At 33.3% G+C, this 17,902-nt stretch overlaps 1 protein-coding gene across 1 annotated transcript in view; it reads right to left on the reverse strand.

Annotated features, from left to right (window-relative positions):
- Positions 1–17,448, reverse strand: part of LOC127847192 (uncharacterized) — a 38,822-nt gene extending 21,374 nt beyond the window's left edge. The window contains exons 1-2 of the mRNA XM_052378919.1: positions 16,562–17,448; positions 1,001–1,128 (exon numbers count right to left, since the gene is read on the reverse strand). Of these exons, the coding sequence (XP_052234879.1) occupies positions 1,001–1,128; positions 16,562–16,645 (212 nt within the window). The 5' untranslated portion in view covers positions 16,646–17,448. The remainder of the gene's footprint in view (positions 1–1,000; positions 1,129–16,561) is intronic.
- Positions 17,449–17,902: the final 454 nt, after the last annotated feature.

Consider the following 17,902-nt stretch of genomic DNA (forward strand, 5'->3'; position numbering starts at 1 on the left):
TGATGTACGAGTGGGACTGAGAAAACAGATAGCATATTACTTAAATAGTTTGCATGTGTCCGTGTTTTATTTACAAAGCTCAATCGCCTTAAACATTTGCTTATATAATATCGTTACATGTCATGATATCTCGTATTAGATATATGATCGCAAAATGTATCTTATCTTGTTGAGGTTCATTTATATATAATAATGTTCTGATATAGTAAATCTATGTAGCAATAATTGTAATATTTGTGTGATCGATTAAATAACCCTTAGTAGTATCGAAGTTATGCATGATCATGCTAGATTTACATGTATACACATTATTATTTAATGTTTGTTTATAACATTATAGATTTCCTGGATTGAATAAAATGTAGGGGTTGTACACTAAATATGATAAAAAAAACGTCTATGACCTTATTGTTGTAGACCCAATAAGGTCGCATTAAATTAGAATTTAAATTACTCATTCGCTATGTATTATGCAGTTATTATACTGCATAAACAATAATTTTATATTCGTATTTACTCTCCATTGTTTCTTTAGAACAACACACTTTTAAAGCTTGTACACAAGTTCTCTTAAAAAGGTCCGTTGTATTCTATTCGGATAATAATTTCTTTTAGCCATCAACATCAACTACATGAAGCGTGTATCTTCCTCATTGTCCAAACGGGGAGTACCAAGTAATCATTTGTTTAATATGAGTTAAAGTAAGTTAAAGATTATCTGGCTATGTCGCACTGCGTTGTTTAACAAGATAAGATTATCTGGCTATGTCGCACTGCGCTGTTTAACAAGATAAGATTATCTGGCTATGTCGCACTGCGCTGTTTAACAAGATAAGATTATCTGGCTATGTCGCACTGCTCTGTTTAACAAGATAAGCATGTGGTTTGTCCCTGGCTGTATGCTGAGCGATGTGCTTATTTCACAGAAATGATAAGTATTCAACTGTATGCGTTCTTGAGTTATTGGTGTCTGTGTGTTGATGATTTAAGGTTTGCTTACTTGTGAATGCCCTCCCCTCTCTCGGGGTCGTTGTCCTTGTCCCTCTGCAGCTCCGCCTCCAGCTCGTGCTCCAGTTTCTCCACGGAACTGTACGCCTTGGCGAATGCCAGCGACCCAGCCGCAAGCATCTTAAATAAATAAAAAATCAATTGTGTTTAACGTTTAATCGAGTGTTGTCTTTATACATTCGGCGGTTTGACTTTATTTTGCTATTCAATCACAGCACATAATTTGTTGTTGTTGTTTTGCGCATCTATATACGCATAATGCCACATGTTTTCAAAACGCGCTAATTTAACTTGCTCGTTGTATTGCCATTTCGGGGTACAGACATGTTTACGTTTGTTTCCTATTGCATTTTAAAGATATTTTTTTCTCTTTTTTTATAATCATCACATATCCGAGTTGCCGTGGTACGGTTTACTTCGTGTAATGATATCCTTCTGTGGTTCCAGTGTAGATACTACGATGACATTAATGAGCGTGTATCACTACACTGCTGCAATTGACTTGATGCATTCTGTCGCTGTCAAGTCAGCTAATGAAAAAGATTGCACAAACGAATCGAGTTGTTCCAGTAGACTAAACCGTTTGAAATCGGGAGGCCATGCATTTAGACTAGACTATATACGGTTTCATAGTGTACAATTTTCACATACCCACCAACGCGACCACTTAATCAAAAGAGCGGCATCACATGTAAACACAAGTTACACATTAAACGATACCTGTCTTTATTATAAGCATTTCCGATTTAGGGTTATTAGGATTTTCATACAAAAGCCGTGATTGCGAACACATCATAAGTTTCAATTAAATATGCTCGTTTGTAATTATCTGCATGATATGGATGTTAATGCCACGATAATGTTAATTCATATGCAATCCTCGATGATGTTCGTTTATACAAATTTTCATTTTATAGCATCCCCCTTTTACTAAATTAGTCATTGCATTAAAACAAAGGCTATCCATGAATGTTTTTTTTCAATAAGTGATAATCGAACGTTTTGGTTAGATTTGTATTTGTGCTACCAAATCTGTGTTTGAGTATTTTAATTACCCCATTCAATTTGATTGACTGCAAACGAAAGATTTGCGAAAATACATAGGGAAGCAATTAATGTGTTCAAATTCGAACCGCACGCGTTACCTTTTCATACTATCTTAATATCCGACAGATATTTTAAACGTGGCGATAACGCACGCTTTCTGGCAGCTGATAGTCATTATCTTCATTACAGTTAACTTCCATTTCACACCAGACGTTGAGCTGATAGGTGATGGTCATTTCAGCCATTACGTGCGCATGTACAGCTTGTATTATTTCAAACGGATTTCTTTGAACTCTTTTATTGCAATTCCAGTTTATATCATAAAGCATATAACATAAAAGTGTGGTGTTCAAAGTGGCATTGAATCGAATGAAAATAATATAAATTAAATATGTTTGTTTGTAAACACTGGGTTCTGATGCTTGGAACAAAGTAAACAGAAACGTATGAATCTTGCATGAATCTAAACGCATCAGTTGCTTTTTTGTTGAACCAAGTTTGCATATTGACACTATTGGCTTCTTTTACTGTTCTATCCGTTTTTGCTTGTTTGGTTTTTGTTGTTGCTACACTGTCTGTCTGTCTGTCTGTCTGTCTGTCTGTCTGTCTGTCTGTCTGTCTGTCTGTCTGTCTTCTGTCTGTCTGTCTGTCTGTCGGTCTGTCTGTCTGTCTGTCTGTCTGTCTGTCTGTCTGTCTGTCTGTCTGTCTGTCTGTCTGTCCTGTCTGTCTGTCTGTCTGTCTGTCTGTCTGTCTGTATGGTCTGTCTGTCTGTCTGTCGTCTGTCTGTCTGTCTGTCTGTCTGTCTGTCTGTCTGTCTGTCTGTCTGTCTGTCTGTCTGTCTGTCTGTCTGTCTGTCTGTCTGTCTGTCTGTCTGTCTGTCTGTCTGTCTGTCTGTCTGTCTGTCTGTCTGTCTGTCTGTCTGTCTGTCTGTCTGTCTGTCTGTCCTGTCTGTCTGTCTGGTCCTGTCTGTCTGTCTGTCTGTCTGTCTGTCTGTCTGTCTGTCTGTCTGTCTGTCTGTCTGTCTGTCTGTCTGTCTGTCTGTCTGTCTGTCTGTCTGTCTGTCTGTCTGTCTGTCTGTCTGTCTGTCTGTCTGTCTGTCTGTCTGTCGGTCTGTCTGTCGGTCGGTCGGTCGGTCGGTCGGTCGGTCGGTCGGTCGGTCGGTCGGTCGGTCGGTCGGTCGGTCGGTCGGTCGGTCGGTCGGTCGGTCCGGTCGGTCGGTCGTCGGTCGGTCGGTCGGTCGGTCGGTCGGTAAGAAATGATACAAGCACATGTTTACCATATTAGTGTTGCTTTAACATTAATGTTGAACAACCAGTCTAGTCAAACCCTTTCCAGATAATTTCCATAACACAGATTTTAAACAACAATGTTTATAATGCATTGGATTATGCGTCATAGTGTAACAAGTGCACCTACCCATAGAAGCGTTATTATTTTATCATGTAACATATGATTAAACAATAAAAAGCACAGTTTAAATCCCAAATTTTAAAATGCTTGATAAACTGTTAAAATGTAATTCTTATATTGTATAGATTGTAAATCAATTCATAAACGTAATCCTGTTAAATTAAAAGAAAATTTATGACATGAACATGTTCCAACAAGATTCAAGCAATCGTAAACGTTAAAGTAGAAATTTTGAATCCTACATGACTCTATGGTTTTCTCAAAAGATGTGAATGAACTTGTTGTAAGAGCGTGTCTAGTATGTTTCAATCCCGCATGTTTGAAATGTTTGGTTCTTTGGCCACGTTGTGTTTAGAATAGGCACAGAGATCCGGTAAAACTTATACTACCGCTGTGTGCGTTTTCAGTCAAAGACTTCAAGTTTCCGTTATAACACATCGTGAAAGAATATATATTTGCATTCCAAGTGTTTCCAGTAGGAGAGCAATGTTATCATCATAAATCGGTGAAGTATTTAAAGCTAGTGACTAATAACAAAAACATAAACGAAACAGCCCATGACTCACAGAAAATCCACATTCACTTGCAAAAACATGGATATGGTCAACGCGAAAAAAGGGACGAAACCCGGTACAAGCGCACACAAACATTACTATTGGCTCAGACTAATCACAATACATTCAACTTTGTTTTCCTTTAAACTTATTTTGACAAGTATTATTCTGCTTAGGGATATTTTAAAATACTTAATCGTCTGAGTACACTCCTTGTATTACCGTTTCGGCATTGCACCATCACCAAAACTATGGACAATAAAAAGTCGCAATACCGAAATGTTTATGAAAAAGAATAACGAGGAGGAATAATTTGACACATGTGCAGTATCATTTTTGTATCACCGAATTGCGATTTCACGAAAACTATCATGTGTAACTATTATTGATATAAACAAAACAGCTTGTGTTAATTATATGACTATGCCATCAGCATCGACGGAATCAAGGAACAAATTTAAAATATAATATGACACAAGTGACGCAATATTTGTTTTACAAAAAAATGGCCAAAATGTAACAAATAACAACTTAAAAGTGTTGAACTGATGCATGTATTCGCCCTGCTTCAGTTTTATATTTACTAATGTTTTGAATTGATTAATTAAAGTGATAATTTTGTAGTCACTTCAATTCTTTTTGCATTATCTTTGTTAATACCATGCTATGAGGTTTATGTTTATATACAATTATGTGCTTTTCGATTCATGTTAGACTAAGTCTGAGGCTTTGTTTGTCTTCCAACCGGTTTAAATCGCAGATTATTTGCATGCATCATTAATAGTGGTTGTATTTCCCATTAAGAATGTGCTGGCATTTACAACAAAACGGTGTTTGCTTTTTAGCGTGTAAAAGTGTTATATGACTTTGGTTATCATTGTATCCTTTGCATCAAATAAAAGGCTATCGAAACACGAATGTATCTACAGAGAATATTCTTGGTAAAGTATTAAAACCAGTTCCACCATTTATAAATTTAAACTGTCGAGAGCAATGTAATTTATTTAATGCTTTAAAGGGACTGTCAACCACGACGCCGAAAAGAAAAGTTGTAAAATATCGTATTTGTTTACAATTATTAGTTTATATTGATTAAAAAATCACGACTGGTATATTAAATTACTTGTTAAGTTTTCATATTTTCAGTATATTTGGTAATACATTTTACTAGGTATGTCTACCAGGTAACTTACCAGTTAACTATAAAAAACGCCAGTAGATTGATCATCATCGTCACGTGGTAAACCCATGAATGCAAATTGAGCATGCGTAGTGAATTGTATATATTTTAATATATAAAATGATCAATCTACTTGCGTTATTTATAGTGTGTATATCGTTATGTCAGCTATTTTCGCGATGTACTTTCGATTTCACATCGCGAAATTTTATTAAGGAATATACTGAGAATATGAACTTTTTTCGAGTAATGTAATATACCAGTCGTGATATTTTAATAAATATAAATTAATAATTGTAAAAAATACGGTATTTTACAACTTTTCTTTTCTTCGTCGCCGTGGTTGACAGTCCCTTTATGCGTTTTGACGGACTTTTGTTGGACGATACATGCCAGCCATTCAAATGGTGTACATAACTGCAATCGCTTGAATATTCATACACACATTAATTTTGTATCGCATGCTGCTTGCAGTCATTCGAGCAACCTCTTCGAATATCGCTCTAAGGTTTATCAATCACAAACACGCTGCTGATGTTGACAATGGCAGATGTTATAAGGTTTGACTGATACGGTTTCCATGATGCCAACTCCAGACTAGATATTCCTATTGCCAAAATGAACAGAGGCACAGATAATGTCTCGCTTAAGTTAAACAAGATCGAGTCTTTTGAAAGAATTGATAAATATTCTGGGTCCCTTCATGCATCAATCCATATGTATTATTATTGTTACAATATAGGTCCGTAATAGAAGTATTTGTTCCATAATAGTACTAGTATTTGTTACAAGCCAATATTATGAGTATATGTACTTGTACCAGTTATAGACATTAATAATTTGTAGATTCACTAGTAGCTAATTAGATGATCAGTAGGACCAGCAGCATCACAAAAGGACGAAGCGCAAGCAGAACGCATATTAAGTTTTAAGCACGTTTTTTCCTAATAGCTCTTCGGTCATTCATTTTTTATATCACACGGTGTGTTCGGTCGTGGTAGTTTTATTTTCAGTACAAGGAGAGGTTAGACGCTTAAGTGTATTAAGTGTAAAAACTTCATCGCATTATTGTGACATACATTTATTGGTATGAATCATTAAAAAGGTACCATTTTTATCAAGCGATCCCCTTCAATACCAGCTTCACGGTTATAAGAAATAGTGCACGATACATAATTAAGGGCTTATTTATCGTGCTTAGACCGTTCTTGTACAATATAGTGGTAGGCGCGTTAATAATTCAGGCATCAATATTATAAATCAAACAAACCAAACAGTTTATTTAAGTTTATTGTTTCATTTCAATTATATAAACAACCAAACACAAAAATGAGCCTTGTCATACAAAAATGGACCTTATGCCGTATGCGGACAGCGCAGCTCCAGACCTGCGTGAGCAATCACACGAACGGTTTCGTGGTATCATAAGCAGGTAAAGTGTTCAGACTACACTCTTTCGTCATATGACACAGAATTGTCTTGGTTTTGTTTCCAAATTACTAGAGAATAAATATGAGTCAATGAACTTCTTTTTGTAGTGTTTATAATACCCGCAAACACACACATACAAGCGCTCGTAACTTTGAGGCTAGTACTACTTTGGTACTAGTTTTTCAACGACCACGTGTTAGATGAATGTAATAAAATGGAATGATACGAAAAATTGTGCCAGAAGAAAAAATAGCTCAATCAGTTTAAAACAATAAACGTATGTTCCATTGTATAATGGTGGGTTGGTATATGTACATACATATCACTTTTAATGCGTTCGATGATGATTCAGAATCCATTGTGTGAAGCGGTAATAATAAATTATGATAGTGTAAGTCAAATTGTTACCAGCCTATCATAAAAAAAAAACTTTAAATTAAATATTTATAAATGATTCTGGAAAGCCATACATGAATTAAAAAATAAAGCAAAATCCAGAGACATTGCCAGTAAAGAAATTCATTCTTGTTCTTGTCTTAATTTTTTGTAGCAGAACAACAACTTTAAACATACCTTACATGAATTGATGGAATTAATCCTGAAATAATTTTTTGACATCAGTTTCAACACAAACGTAACGTTCGGCGACAACCATCACGTTTATTTGGTGTTTTTTACCTTGACCTCAACTTGAACTGAAACCATATATAACTGAAAATCGTATTGACGAAAAAAGTAACCGAGAGTGCATTGCAAAATAGTTCATTTAAATATAGTAATTATTCGTGAACTGTTATAGTAAATTATTGTGTTCATATAATTATTGAGACACGAATCGGGTCTTGTGACATACAATACTCAGTGGGGATGATGTCGATTTTGCCATTATACAGAAATATAGCAGTATAGAATCTCAGAACAATCTTACATTAATGAGCGGTATATCTCAATACGTTGGGTGCGACAAATACACGTCAATAGTCGAATCAGTGAAGCCCTTAGGAATAATCCGATTGCCTACGCATTATTTATAAATTGCAACGGTCGTGAATGTATTAATTCCTTATTTCATTAGCTTTCAAAAGTAGCACATACCTTCGCGATTTGTAATTTTGATATTTTAAACAACTGAGAAAAATGACGACGTTGCTGACTGAAATACATCAACAAAAATATTATGTCATGAACACAAAAATGTCCATTTACGGTTTAATTATGTTATACAAAAATATTTTACAGCTTAACAATGGTTATTAAAAAATTGTTGATTAAATTATATAACTTAAGAACGAATTGCATGCATATATTCTTACGAAACAAACGTGTGCTGAATCAATTCGCATTGAATGATATTTCTTTACAATGTATCCATGTGTTCACAATTCGGTAATCCAATAAAAGCATGCATCGCTTATGGGCTTACCATTAATAGTAATTAAAATTCATATTGAATTGTCAAATTAAGGATAAATACCTTGCTTTACTAAACTTGATTAAATATTAAGTTTGTAGCCACGTGAAATTAATTTTGATTTGAAAAAAGGATTATAGCAAGCTATACGCCATACAATTATTTTCATCAACTTCATCAATAACCTGTCCCATAAATGAACCAAGAAATAAAAGACACAATCAGAACAAATCTATAACAGTACATACTTGGTATGCTAAATATATATTAAACTGAGTGTAATTTAAAAATTATCACAATAGGATTAAATGACTGAATAAAACCAAACAGCATATGCATGTTCATTGGCCAGACTTATATGGGAAAACAATATTGTCATTTAATAATAACACCATTTTCCATTGAAACGTATGAGTAGTGTGATGCATGCTGACATGCATGGTATGGTCTCATTGTGTATATAAAAACAAAGGCTCCTAACGTCTTATGTGCTAGTCAGCTTCTCTTTGATATCATATCAAATACATAATCATTTGTTCTATCTGTAAGTCCTGCACTCTCTTCCTGACTAACATGTACTCTTTGATCAAGAGTATATGTGTCGTGTTCTGAGAAAACTGGGCATAATCCATGTGAGTTAAGTGTCGTCCCAGATTAGCATGTGCTAATCAGGGACGACACTTTCCGCTTTTACGATATTTTCTGTTTGAAGAAAGTCTCTTCTTAGCAAAAATCCAGTTTATGCGTAAAGCGTCTTCCATGATTAGCCTGTGCGGACTGCACAGGCTAATCTGGGATGACACTTTACGAACATGCATTAAGCCCAGTTTTCTCAGAACACGACACATATATTGTGTCCTGCAAACGCATTATCCCACACTGTAAAATAATGCACTCGATTAACTGTGTGTGCATGGGCAGAGTTCTGCTATTGTGAATGCCGTAGTTAAGCATTCATGTGGATACGCAAATATGTTTAATATCTTGGTCAATGACGCATAAATCGGTCATATTTTGCTCTTGTGAAGATTTGAAAGGTTAATAAACGTGATGTCTATTCGCGAATGGGTTTATGTCGCCTTTGCACGAACGAAATGCTGTTGTTTATTTGTTTAAACAAGTTGGCTATCTTTTTTGTGAAAGTATTATAAAGTGATATTCAAAGTTGTATTGTCTTCATTGTTTTGATCCTCACTTTAAAACAGCATCGCTCGGTACTCCTTAATATGCAAAAAATAGTGGTGCTTTACAGCAAGTACGCGAAATTCTTTAACCCGAGTAAAAAGTCGTATAAATATTATCATTTCTTTCTTTCAGATTGCTTTCTTACAGAAGTTTCCATCTTTCTAAACCCAAGAAAACGTTAAAATCGTAATAAGACAGAGAAAAGGCGATGTCCATGACAGCAATCTATGTAATCTCTTGTGAAGTTAAGTGCAAATACTTGGTTTTGCCTAGAAACAGTTTGACAAGCTCATAAATGCTCCCTTCGTTGATATTGTTAAATTATCAAATACATACAGTAAAAACATGACGTACGTACATATTGCGTAAATTGGTCGCAATTTAACCACATGTACCTCACTGACGGAAAATATCATATTTTAGAAAGAAATGGCATACATTTGCACATGGCTTTATAAAACTTTATGCGATCAACGATTTGTTTTGAAAAAGAGAGAATGCTTTATTTCGCGTAAGAGGGTAATTTATACTATAATAAGCATCAAAGCGGCCTATTCGGATATAATCATTTTATAAATATCGTGTCTTTTTATTCACAAGAATTAAATCAATAAAAAGAATAAAGTTATATCATGTACATTTATTAGGTCATATCAAAACTATTTGGCACGGCTATTGTTTTGGAAATGCCTACATGTATCATTTAAACTTCAAGTTTTAGTTAACTTTTGATGCATATTAAAATGCGTCATTAAAATTGACTTTCAACAAACTAACATATAATCTTTGCAAGAAACCTTTGTTAATTCATTTTCTTTGATTTCACAATGGGCAAATATTTATTTGCAACTGGTGTTTTATATTTACAGTTGCAACTATGAACTTATAGATTGGCCAAACCCTACTGGGGATTCTGCTAGACATTAGTATCATTTTTTGAATATATACCACTGCGGTAAAAGTTCCGACGAAAAGCTGAATGTCGAATTCATTATAACTTGTCTGAATAAAACACAAGATGATAAACCTATAAAAACGAAGTGATTAACATCAGTAACACATGCAGCATGTGCACTTAATAAACACATATCAAACATCGGCAATCTGTATACCCAATCCAGAATGTATAATGTGGCAGTAAAGCATTGAGTAAACGTACACAGGACTGGATAAGACGCATCTTGAGACCATACATACATCGTTTGTGATTCCGACACAATTTTGATAATGTGCACTTCGCCTTAGTGCGAACACTGAAATGGGTTAGTCGAGTTTATAATGAAACTTAGCAATCCTTCACTATACGGAGTTATTAACTAAATTAAATTTTCATGAAAAACAAATATGGGAACCCAAAATATACTCATGCAATTGTATATACAATGAAGCATTATCACCCATGAATCCTTGATATATTTATCTCACGATAAGTGTTCAAAGATATTATAAATAAGTAGTAGTACTAGAAGTATAGTAGTTGTAGTAGAAGAAGTAGTAGTAGAAGAAGTAGTAGTAGTAGTAGTAGTAGTAGTAGTAGTAGTAGTAGTAGTAGTAGTTGTTGTAGTAGTAGTAGAAGTAGTAGTAGTAGTAGTAGTAGTAGTAGTAGTAGTGGTAGTAGTAGTAGTAGTAGTAGAAGTGGTAGTAGAAGTAGCAGTAGTAGTAGTAGTAGTAGCAGCAGTAGTAGTAGTAGTAGTAGTAGTAGTAGTAGTAGTAGTAGTAGTAGTAGTAGTAGTAGTAGTAGTAGAAGTAGTAGTAGTAGTAGTAGTAGTAGTAGAAGTAGAAGTAGTAGTAGTAGTAGTAGTAGTAGTAGTAGTAGTAGTAGTAGTAGTAGTAGTAGTAGTAGTAGTAGTAGTAGTAGAAGTAGTAGTAGTAGTAGTAGTAGTAGTAGTAGTAGTAGTAGTAGTAGTAGTAGTAGTAGTAGTAGTAGTAGTAGTAGTAGTAGTAGAAGTAGTAGTAGTAGTAGTAGTAGTAGTAGTAGTAGTAGTAGAAGTAGTAGTAGTAATAGTAGCAGTAGTAGTAGTAGTAGTAGTAGTAGTAGTAGTAGTAGTAGTAGTAGTAGTAGTAGTAGTAGTAGTAGTAGTAGTAGTAGTAGAAGTAGTAGTAAATAAAACTTTAAATTTTATTTTTCAATAATATGATGCAATTTGTCAATTATTTAATATTCAACAAATATATTATTTTTCTTTTTAAACCAAAGATTCGTGAAGAAGTGTGATCACTTTATCATGCTTTGTCGTAAAATCGTTTGTTGTGTGTCTTTATTATAAACGTAAGTGAAATATGTTCGACTTACACCCAAGACTTAAGATCTACTACATTCAATCCATTTTTTCAACACTATTTTATCAGTAATGTTTAATATCCAGTGTATGAAGGTAAATCCTTTTAATATTATGATAATCATAATAATTTGCAACAACAATTATTGAACGTAGTACTACATAGTAAAAATGAACAAGTATATTGGCTTTATATTAAATATGAACTTTTCTCCATGCCAAATCGGTGTATATGTGAATGAGTATGTACATATATACATCAAGACTTTTCTGATTCGACATAGCGAAATGTTCCAATAAAGATAAAGCAAATAAAGGATTGACACTGTGAATAGTTGCAGCTTTTTGCAAATTGTGGCGAATAGTGAATAAAAACAAAATTGACACAATATTGTCTGTTGTAGCAATACATTAAAAAACATGGCAATGTCGTTTGTGCTGATTCAAGCACGTTGGTTTGTAACATTTAATCTAGAAAAATCCTGACTTGACATAGATTTGCTTTCAACTGAGCGTGATGTGCGACACATAGGCCTATCGTTCGTTTGGTTATAATTTTCATACCAAGACTTGATTTTGGTTTAGTACTTTATTTAAAACTAAAAACAAATATTCGAAATTAAGAAATATTTTTTAATTATATCCAAAATGCATTACCATTTGATGCGTGTAAACTATGACTGCATTGCTGAGTACAACTAGTTTGCTATGTAATTATTGAAGACATACTATCCCAGTGGCTGTAAACTAAGTTTGTGTGATGTTGATGTCGCACAAATCTAGATATATCAGAGAACAGTGATTCCTTTTCCACATCACTGCGTTGAGGATGTCAAGAGAGTACAGTTTTGTATTAAAGGACGGTATGTCTAAATTTGTGTCGTCACATTGGGTACGGTCAACACAAGTCAAAAGCCGTGACCGTCAAGTCATGAACAAAAGATTGTTTCTTAAAGAATCATTAACTTAATGTTTATGGTTTGGATAAACAAAGGTGTGTTTAATGGTTGGATACCATCGAAAAGTCAATAATTTGAAAATATAAGGGTATTCACAATACGACAATCAATTTATTCCTTAAGAGATGCATGCAATAACGGTTATCTGCTTCAAGTTGCTTTCTCATGATTTATTGGTTGTTGTTAATTTGGAATAGTAAATTGCCTGGCTTAAAGAAATTAATACAATTATCTTTAAATTATTATTTTATATATTGTTTCGACCCTTATTGTGTGTGGTAACTTCATGGTACTTGCTCAATGTACAAAATAAATTAATCACGCTCTTTTGGTAAAAGCAAGAAAGAACAAGAAAGAACTTATTGCATGGCATCCGAAGACGGCATGATCCCACCAACAATTATGTATAATTGCTGTAGTTGTAAACAATGTTGTTTTTTTCGAACGAGTTTCTTTCTTACATACAATTTCTGCCTTTTTAAATCAATTATAATGTTTAACGAACAAAAGTGAAAATGACACAAACGGCTCTGTCATCTTGTGTTAGCATAAGTTATATATATTTAGACACATACTTGGAAATGCAAATGCTTGGTCTTGCGTAGAAATGTTTTATGTATCTGGTTAGTATATCATGCGTAAGATTATACGGGTTTAAGTGTCACAGATATATCATTACAACACATCGTGCATACAAAACACTTATGATTTTACTTCGATAACATCTGACTAAACAGACGGCAAAACTTAGAATCAAGAAATAGAAAATATGTGGTTTTCTATTGTTTAACAGTTCGAAATTTTCACATTCTTCAAGAAAGCATGACAGTATTTAAATATGTTCCAAGGTTGTACAATTTGTAAAGATTTTTTGCAATTATTGGCATTTCATTCCGATTCAAATCGTCAAAACATCACAGTCAAGCTGTTTATTCGAAACGCAGAACGTCAGAAAAGTGTAAATGCAGCATCATAACCTGATAAAACCCAAAATGAACGTGGTTTCTAGAAGAACACGTACCATCTGTTTACACAAGCCTGATTGTAAAATGTGCCAGTAACGCAATGGATAAACATTCATCAGTCGGAATAAATACAAATTGTAAACACAAATACATCCTCTGTGATTTCTAGGAACATTCATTCAAAGAATGAAATTAAACATACATTGAAGCACTACCTACACTTTAAACATGTAATTTTTATTTCGCAGTAAGTTCATAGAAAATGTTTATGTAAACATACGAACGCGTGTAGTTGTTAAAATATTTTACTTTAAGTTCTGGGTGTTTAAAGCTTAACAAACAAAGAACGAAAAAACTATAAGAAACGTTAATGTGCAGTATAAATAATAGTTAATACAACTATGGATAATACAATTGTAATATAGTTCTACTAAAATAAGATTGTATGGTTTAAAGATCCCTTAAAACATTTATTACATACAATGTATGCTAAAGTACTGAGCTTTTGACTCATTTATATTACATGCTTGCTTTTATTAACATTTTTACATAATGATAGTATCAGCATAAACTTTAAATACCTGGTTCAAAATAGATCGCTTTGAATCCTTCCGCTTATTATAAGGCATGCCTTCATTTTGTTAACAGAACTAATATGTAAGTATGTATTTAATATTTTCAAGTAGTTATTATTCTCAGCAAAATATTTTTTTATACTAATTAACAATAAATTGTTTTTGTTTCCAAAAAAAACACACGATAGTTTGTGTTTCTGCATGAGTCCAGTTATTTATAAAACAGGAATGACATTTTTATTGCAACTTTGAAATGAATTCCATATTTCTTCCGTAATTCGATGGTAATCTTACGAAATAATGAAATCGAAATCGTTAATGGGAACTCGACATCTGTTTCCATTTACTTTGCAAATGCATATTGACTTGTTCGCGTCGACTTTAAAGAAAAGAAGGCTGATTAGTCGAAATAAATTGTTTCTTGCTTATGACAACAGAAAAAATGGCAGTTGTGTTCAGCGTATCATAAGTGCTAACGAAATTAAAACTTTGAAAAAAAGGAGTGACAGATAAGGCCTTTCAATCACCTTTGAAGCAACGTAGAACGTGAATGTATATGCACGTGATTTGAAAACGGCTGCGTAAATATATAAAATAAAAAAAATGGCATTGTTATCTATAACACATTTGCTTCATTATCAAAGAATTTGTTATATGTTCATTTGTTTAATTATCAACAGTATGAAATAGCTAGTCATGCTTTATCATTTAATCAAATGCGAACGACTTTACGAATCTATCATACGGATATGTATAAACACGTCTAGTAAATACAGTTAAAATTATATTCGTTTGTAGTAATATGTTTATCAGCTGTATTGACAATACAGGAAAACCAAAACCCCATATTAATCATCAGGGCGGAACTCCTTGTAACTTTCGCTGATATTTATTCAAGGCGAATGACGCATTTGCTTTCCAATGTTTGACGATACACATGACATGACACTTATACGGAATATGCATAATATTTATCATAAATAATATTTAATCTTAGGTCACTTCCTTCGAACGGTCGATTCCAAGTTTTGTGAGTTTAAACCCAGTAAAGAGGCTATTCGAGCGTCTGACTTGTCGCACCAAAAATGGAAAGTACATTTATTGACAATATATCGGTCGATGATTACCAAATGGAGGTACTAAACAAATGTAGAATCCATTTAGTATTTCAATTAGGTAATACATATTAATACCTATTGTATCGCCATGATATGTTTATTTAAATAAATTAAAATTAATGTACGCATACACTTGAGAACGCTTGTATTAGCAAAGACAGTACAGATGTTGTATGCATGATATCAAACAGCTCTTGTGCAAGAAGCTGTCTCATGTCAAAAACACGTCACTCATTCTGAATTATATTCAAGAGTTAATATTAAAGAGTGGGTGTACGATATGATATTGACCTAGCATGATATTCTTTATTTTACGAATATAATTACTATATGTAATTGTATATTTAGGACTTTGATTCTTTGATAATGATGACATACCTTTTCGACCAGTCATGCACGACAAAAATATTGTTGTATGCGTTTTGCATTTCAAACATTTGATAAAAAATACTGTTGATTTGTATGGAATTTGTGATATCCAAAACCTAAAAAATCGATTGCTAGTTTGCGGATCCATTGATCTCTTGACAATTTATGGTTTCAATACAAATGTTGTCCCGGAATACCGTAGACAATTTGCACAGCTTGTATAGATGCAGTATTGTTATCAAATGTAAGCAAATGTAAGCAGAATGTATATACATTATGTTTGCATTTTGAGCAATGTATGATATTTTAAATACTTTTTCTTTAGGAAATACGCGGTGAATATTTGGTGCGGGTATGACAGATGGGTTCAATGTTATTACAGCATTCAGTTTTGTTTAAAATACATTATAGTTTAAAAAGCAGTGCATTGAAGAAGCACGCTGCTAAAGCAACACCTATTTTCATTAAGTTGTTTAACTACTTAACATAACGCTTGTACGTGGAAAAGAACCGAGCTGAGTCAAAAGTAGCGTATAGTGTTTAAATTTAATAAAAGAAGCATAGACCATATAAAACACTGTTTGAGCAGTCGGCATTAACAAACAGAATACGTAAGGACTGACAAACGGCGATTGAGCTACTCAAAACCATAACAATTCATGTCGTAATTGTTAACACTGATAAAGATTGGCGATTCGGTAAGTCGAACCTGTTGTCGGTTAATGCAAAATGAATAATCGTTATTAAGCCGCCAAACATATAAATAAGCGGTTGACTTCAAACATAAGGCGATGTTTCTGACGTTCCATGAGCAAAATGTTAACGGCGTGGGCCGCTGTCACTGAGGTGTGTTTTTATTCAAATTTATTTTGTACTATTATTATACAATGCGATTAAATTGTGTAGACCACGTACGCAATATTCTAGCAGTAAATCCTCAAAATCGTATTGTATAAATATTACAGGATCTTAGTAAATAGATATTGTCTGCGTACGTTTGGGAAAGCCCTCGAACATGTGTAGATATGAAACTCAAGATATTAAATATCGTATAAAATGCATGTGCCTACCTTTAAGCTCTCTCCTGGTTTCGGGTTTCCCCATCGTTTCTTTTTCACTTTTGGAACTTGCAGTGAAATAGATTGAACAGACATTTTCGTTGTGAAAAAGTTGTTTTAAACGGCCAGTGGTACCGCTTTTCACTAGCTTTGTTTGTAAAATATAAATATATTGTCAGTCCATTACCGAACAATCCAACATTCAACGTTTTACTATGATGTTATATTATAACCACTAAATTTGACGCACGTTGTCATTTATATGTTTTCAAATGCTCATTCATCATTTACAAATACCTTAGTAGCCATACCAAGTTCATGCAAACATATTACACATTTCGATTGTTTTGCGACCAAAAGCAATACAAAAGTCCATAATGTGTGTTCCTTTTTTTCTATCAATACAGACATTTAATGTAAACAGTATTTCTAGTAATACAACTGTATTACACTTTATACATATTTAATATAGCATTGTCATTAAATATGCATATCGTTACACAATAAGCACGATTAACCAAATCCTTAATAATTGCTTTAAACGAGCCTTACATCCAAGCGAATTGACATGGTCGTTCACATGAAATCATTCCGAGTATTAATTACCAATAGTCTTTTTTTTCAATACACAAGTGCCCCTTGCTTTCTTATCGGATTTCTGTAGTACAACTGCGAATAAAATTCTGGCATGTTGCATTTGCTTGAGAAGTGATCCCTTTTGATCTTTCCAAATTAATTGAATTCTCTGCAAAGCTGATGTAAGAATTCCGCTTCGTACTGTTTCAGTTATAGATTTTCAACATAGCCGACTGGGCTTGGTTGTTATTGGATAACAAGGAATCCAGCCGGAAATCATTGCACAATTCGAGTGAAACCTATGAACCGTGCCATTTCAATAGCATTAGTATAGAACTCCTGTTCATGAAAATGAAGAAAAACACCTAACACTCACAATACCAAGTTAAGATCTAAGATGCACTTTAAAATGTTAGTTAAAACATTATTATATCGCTCTTATATATTATCATTTATAGTATAAAATGCTTCATCAAAATTCATGTTAAAAAGTAAGCCTTTTGTTTTGATAAGTAAATAACTATTACATGTCACATTGTTATAAGTAATAACTATTATCATTTTATTATTATTATTATTATTATTATTATTATTATTATTATTATTGTTATTATTATTATTAATATACTTGTGATATTTTTAATAAATTGGCATTTAATTTGTATTTGTATACAATGTTGCATCTATATCATTATCAAGTTCAATTAACCGTGTTTTTTTTGTTTTCTCTTTCACACCAATAATACCATTTTTACAGCTCAATATGCAAGAAGATAA

The sequence above is a fragment of the Dreissena polymorpha genome, chromosome 1 (assembly GCF_020536995.1).
Source record: "Dreissena polymorpha isolate Duluth1 chromosome 1, UMN_Dpol_1.0, whole genome shotgun sequence".
Classification (NCBI taxonomy): domain Eukaryota; kingdom Metazoa; phylum Mollusca; class Bivalvia; order Myida; family Dreissenidae; genus Dreissena; species Dreissena polymorpha.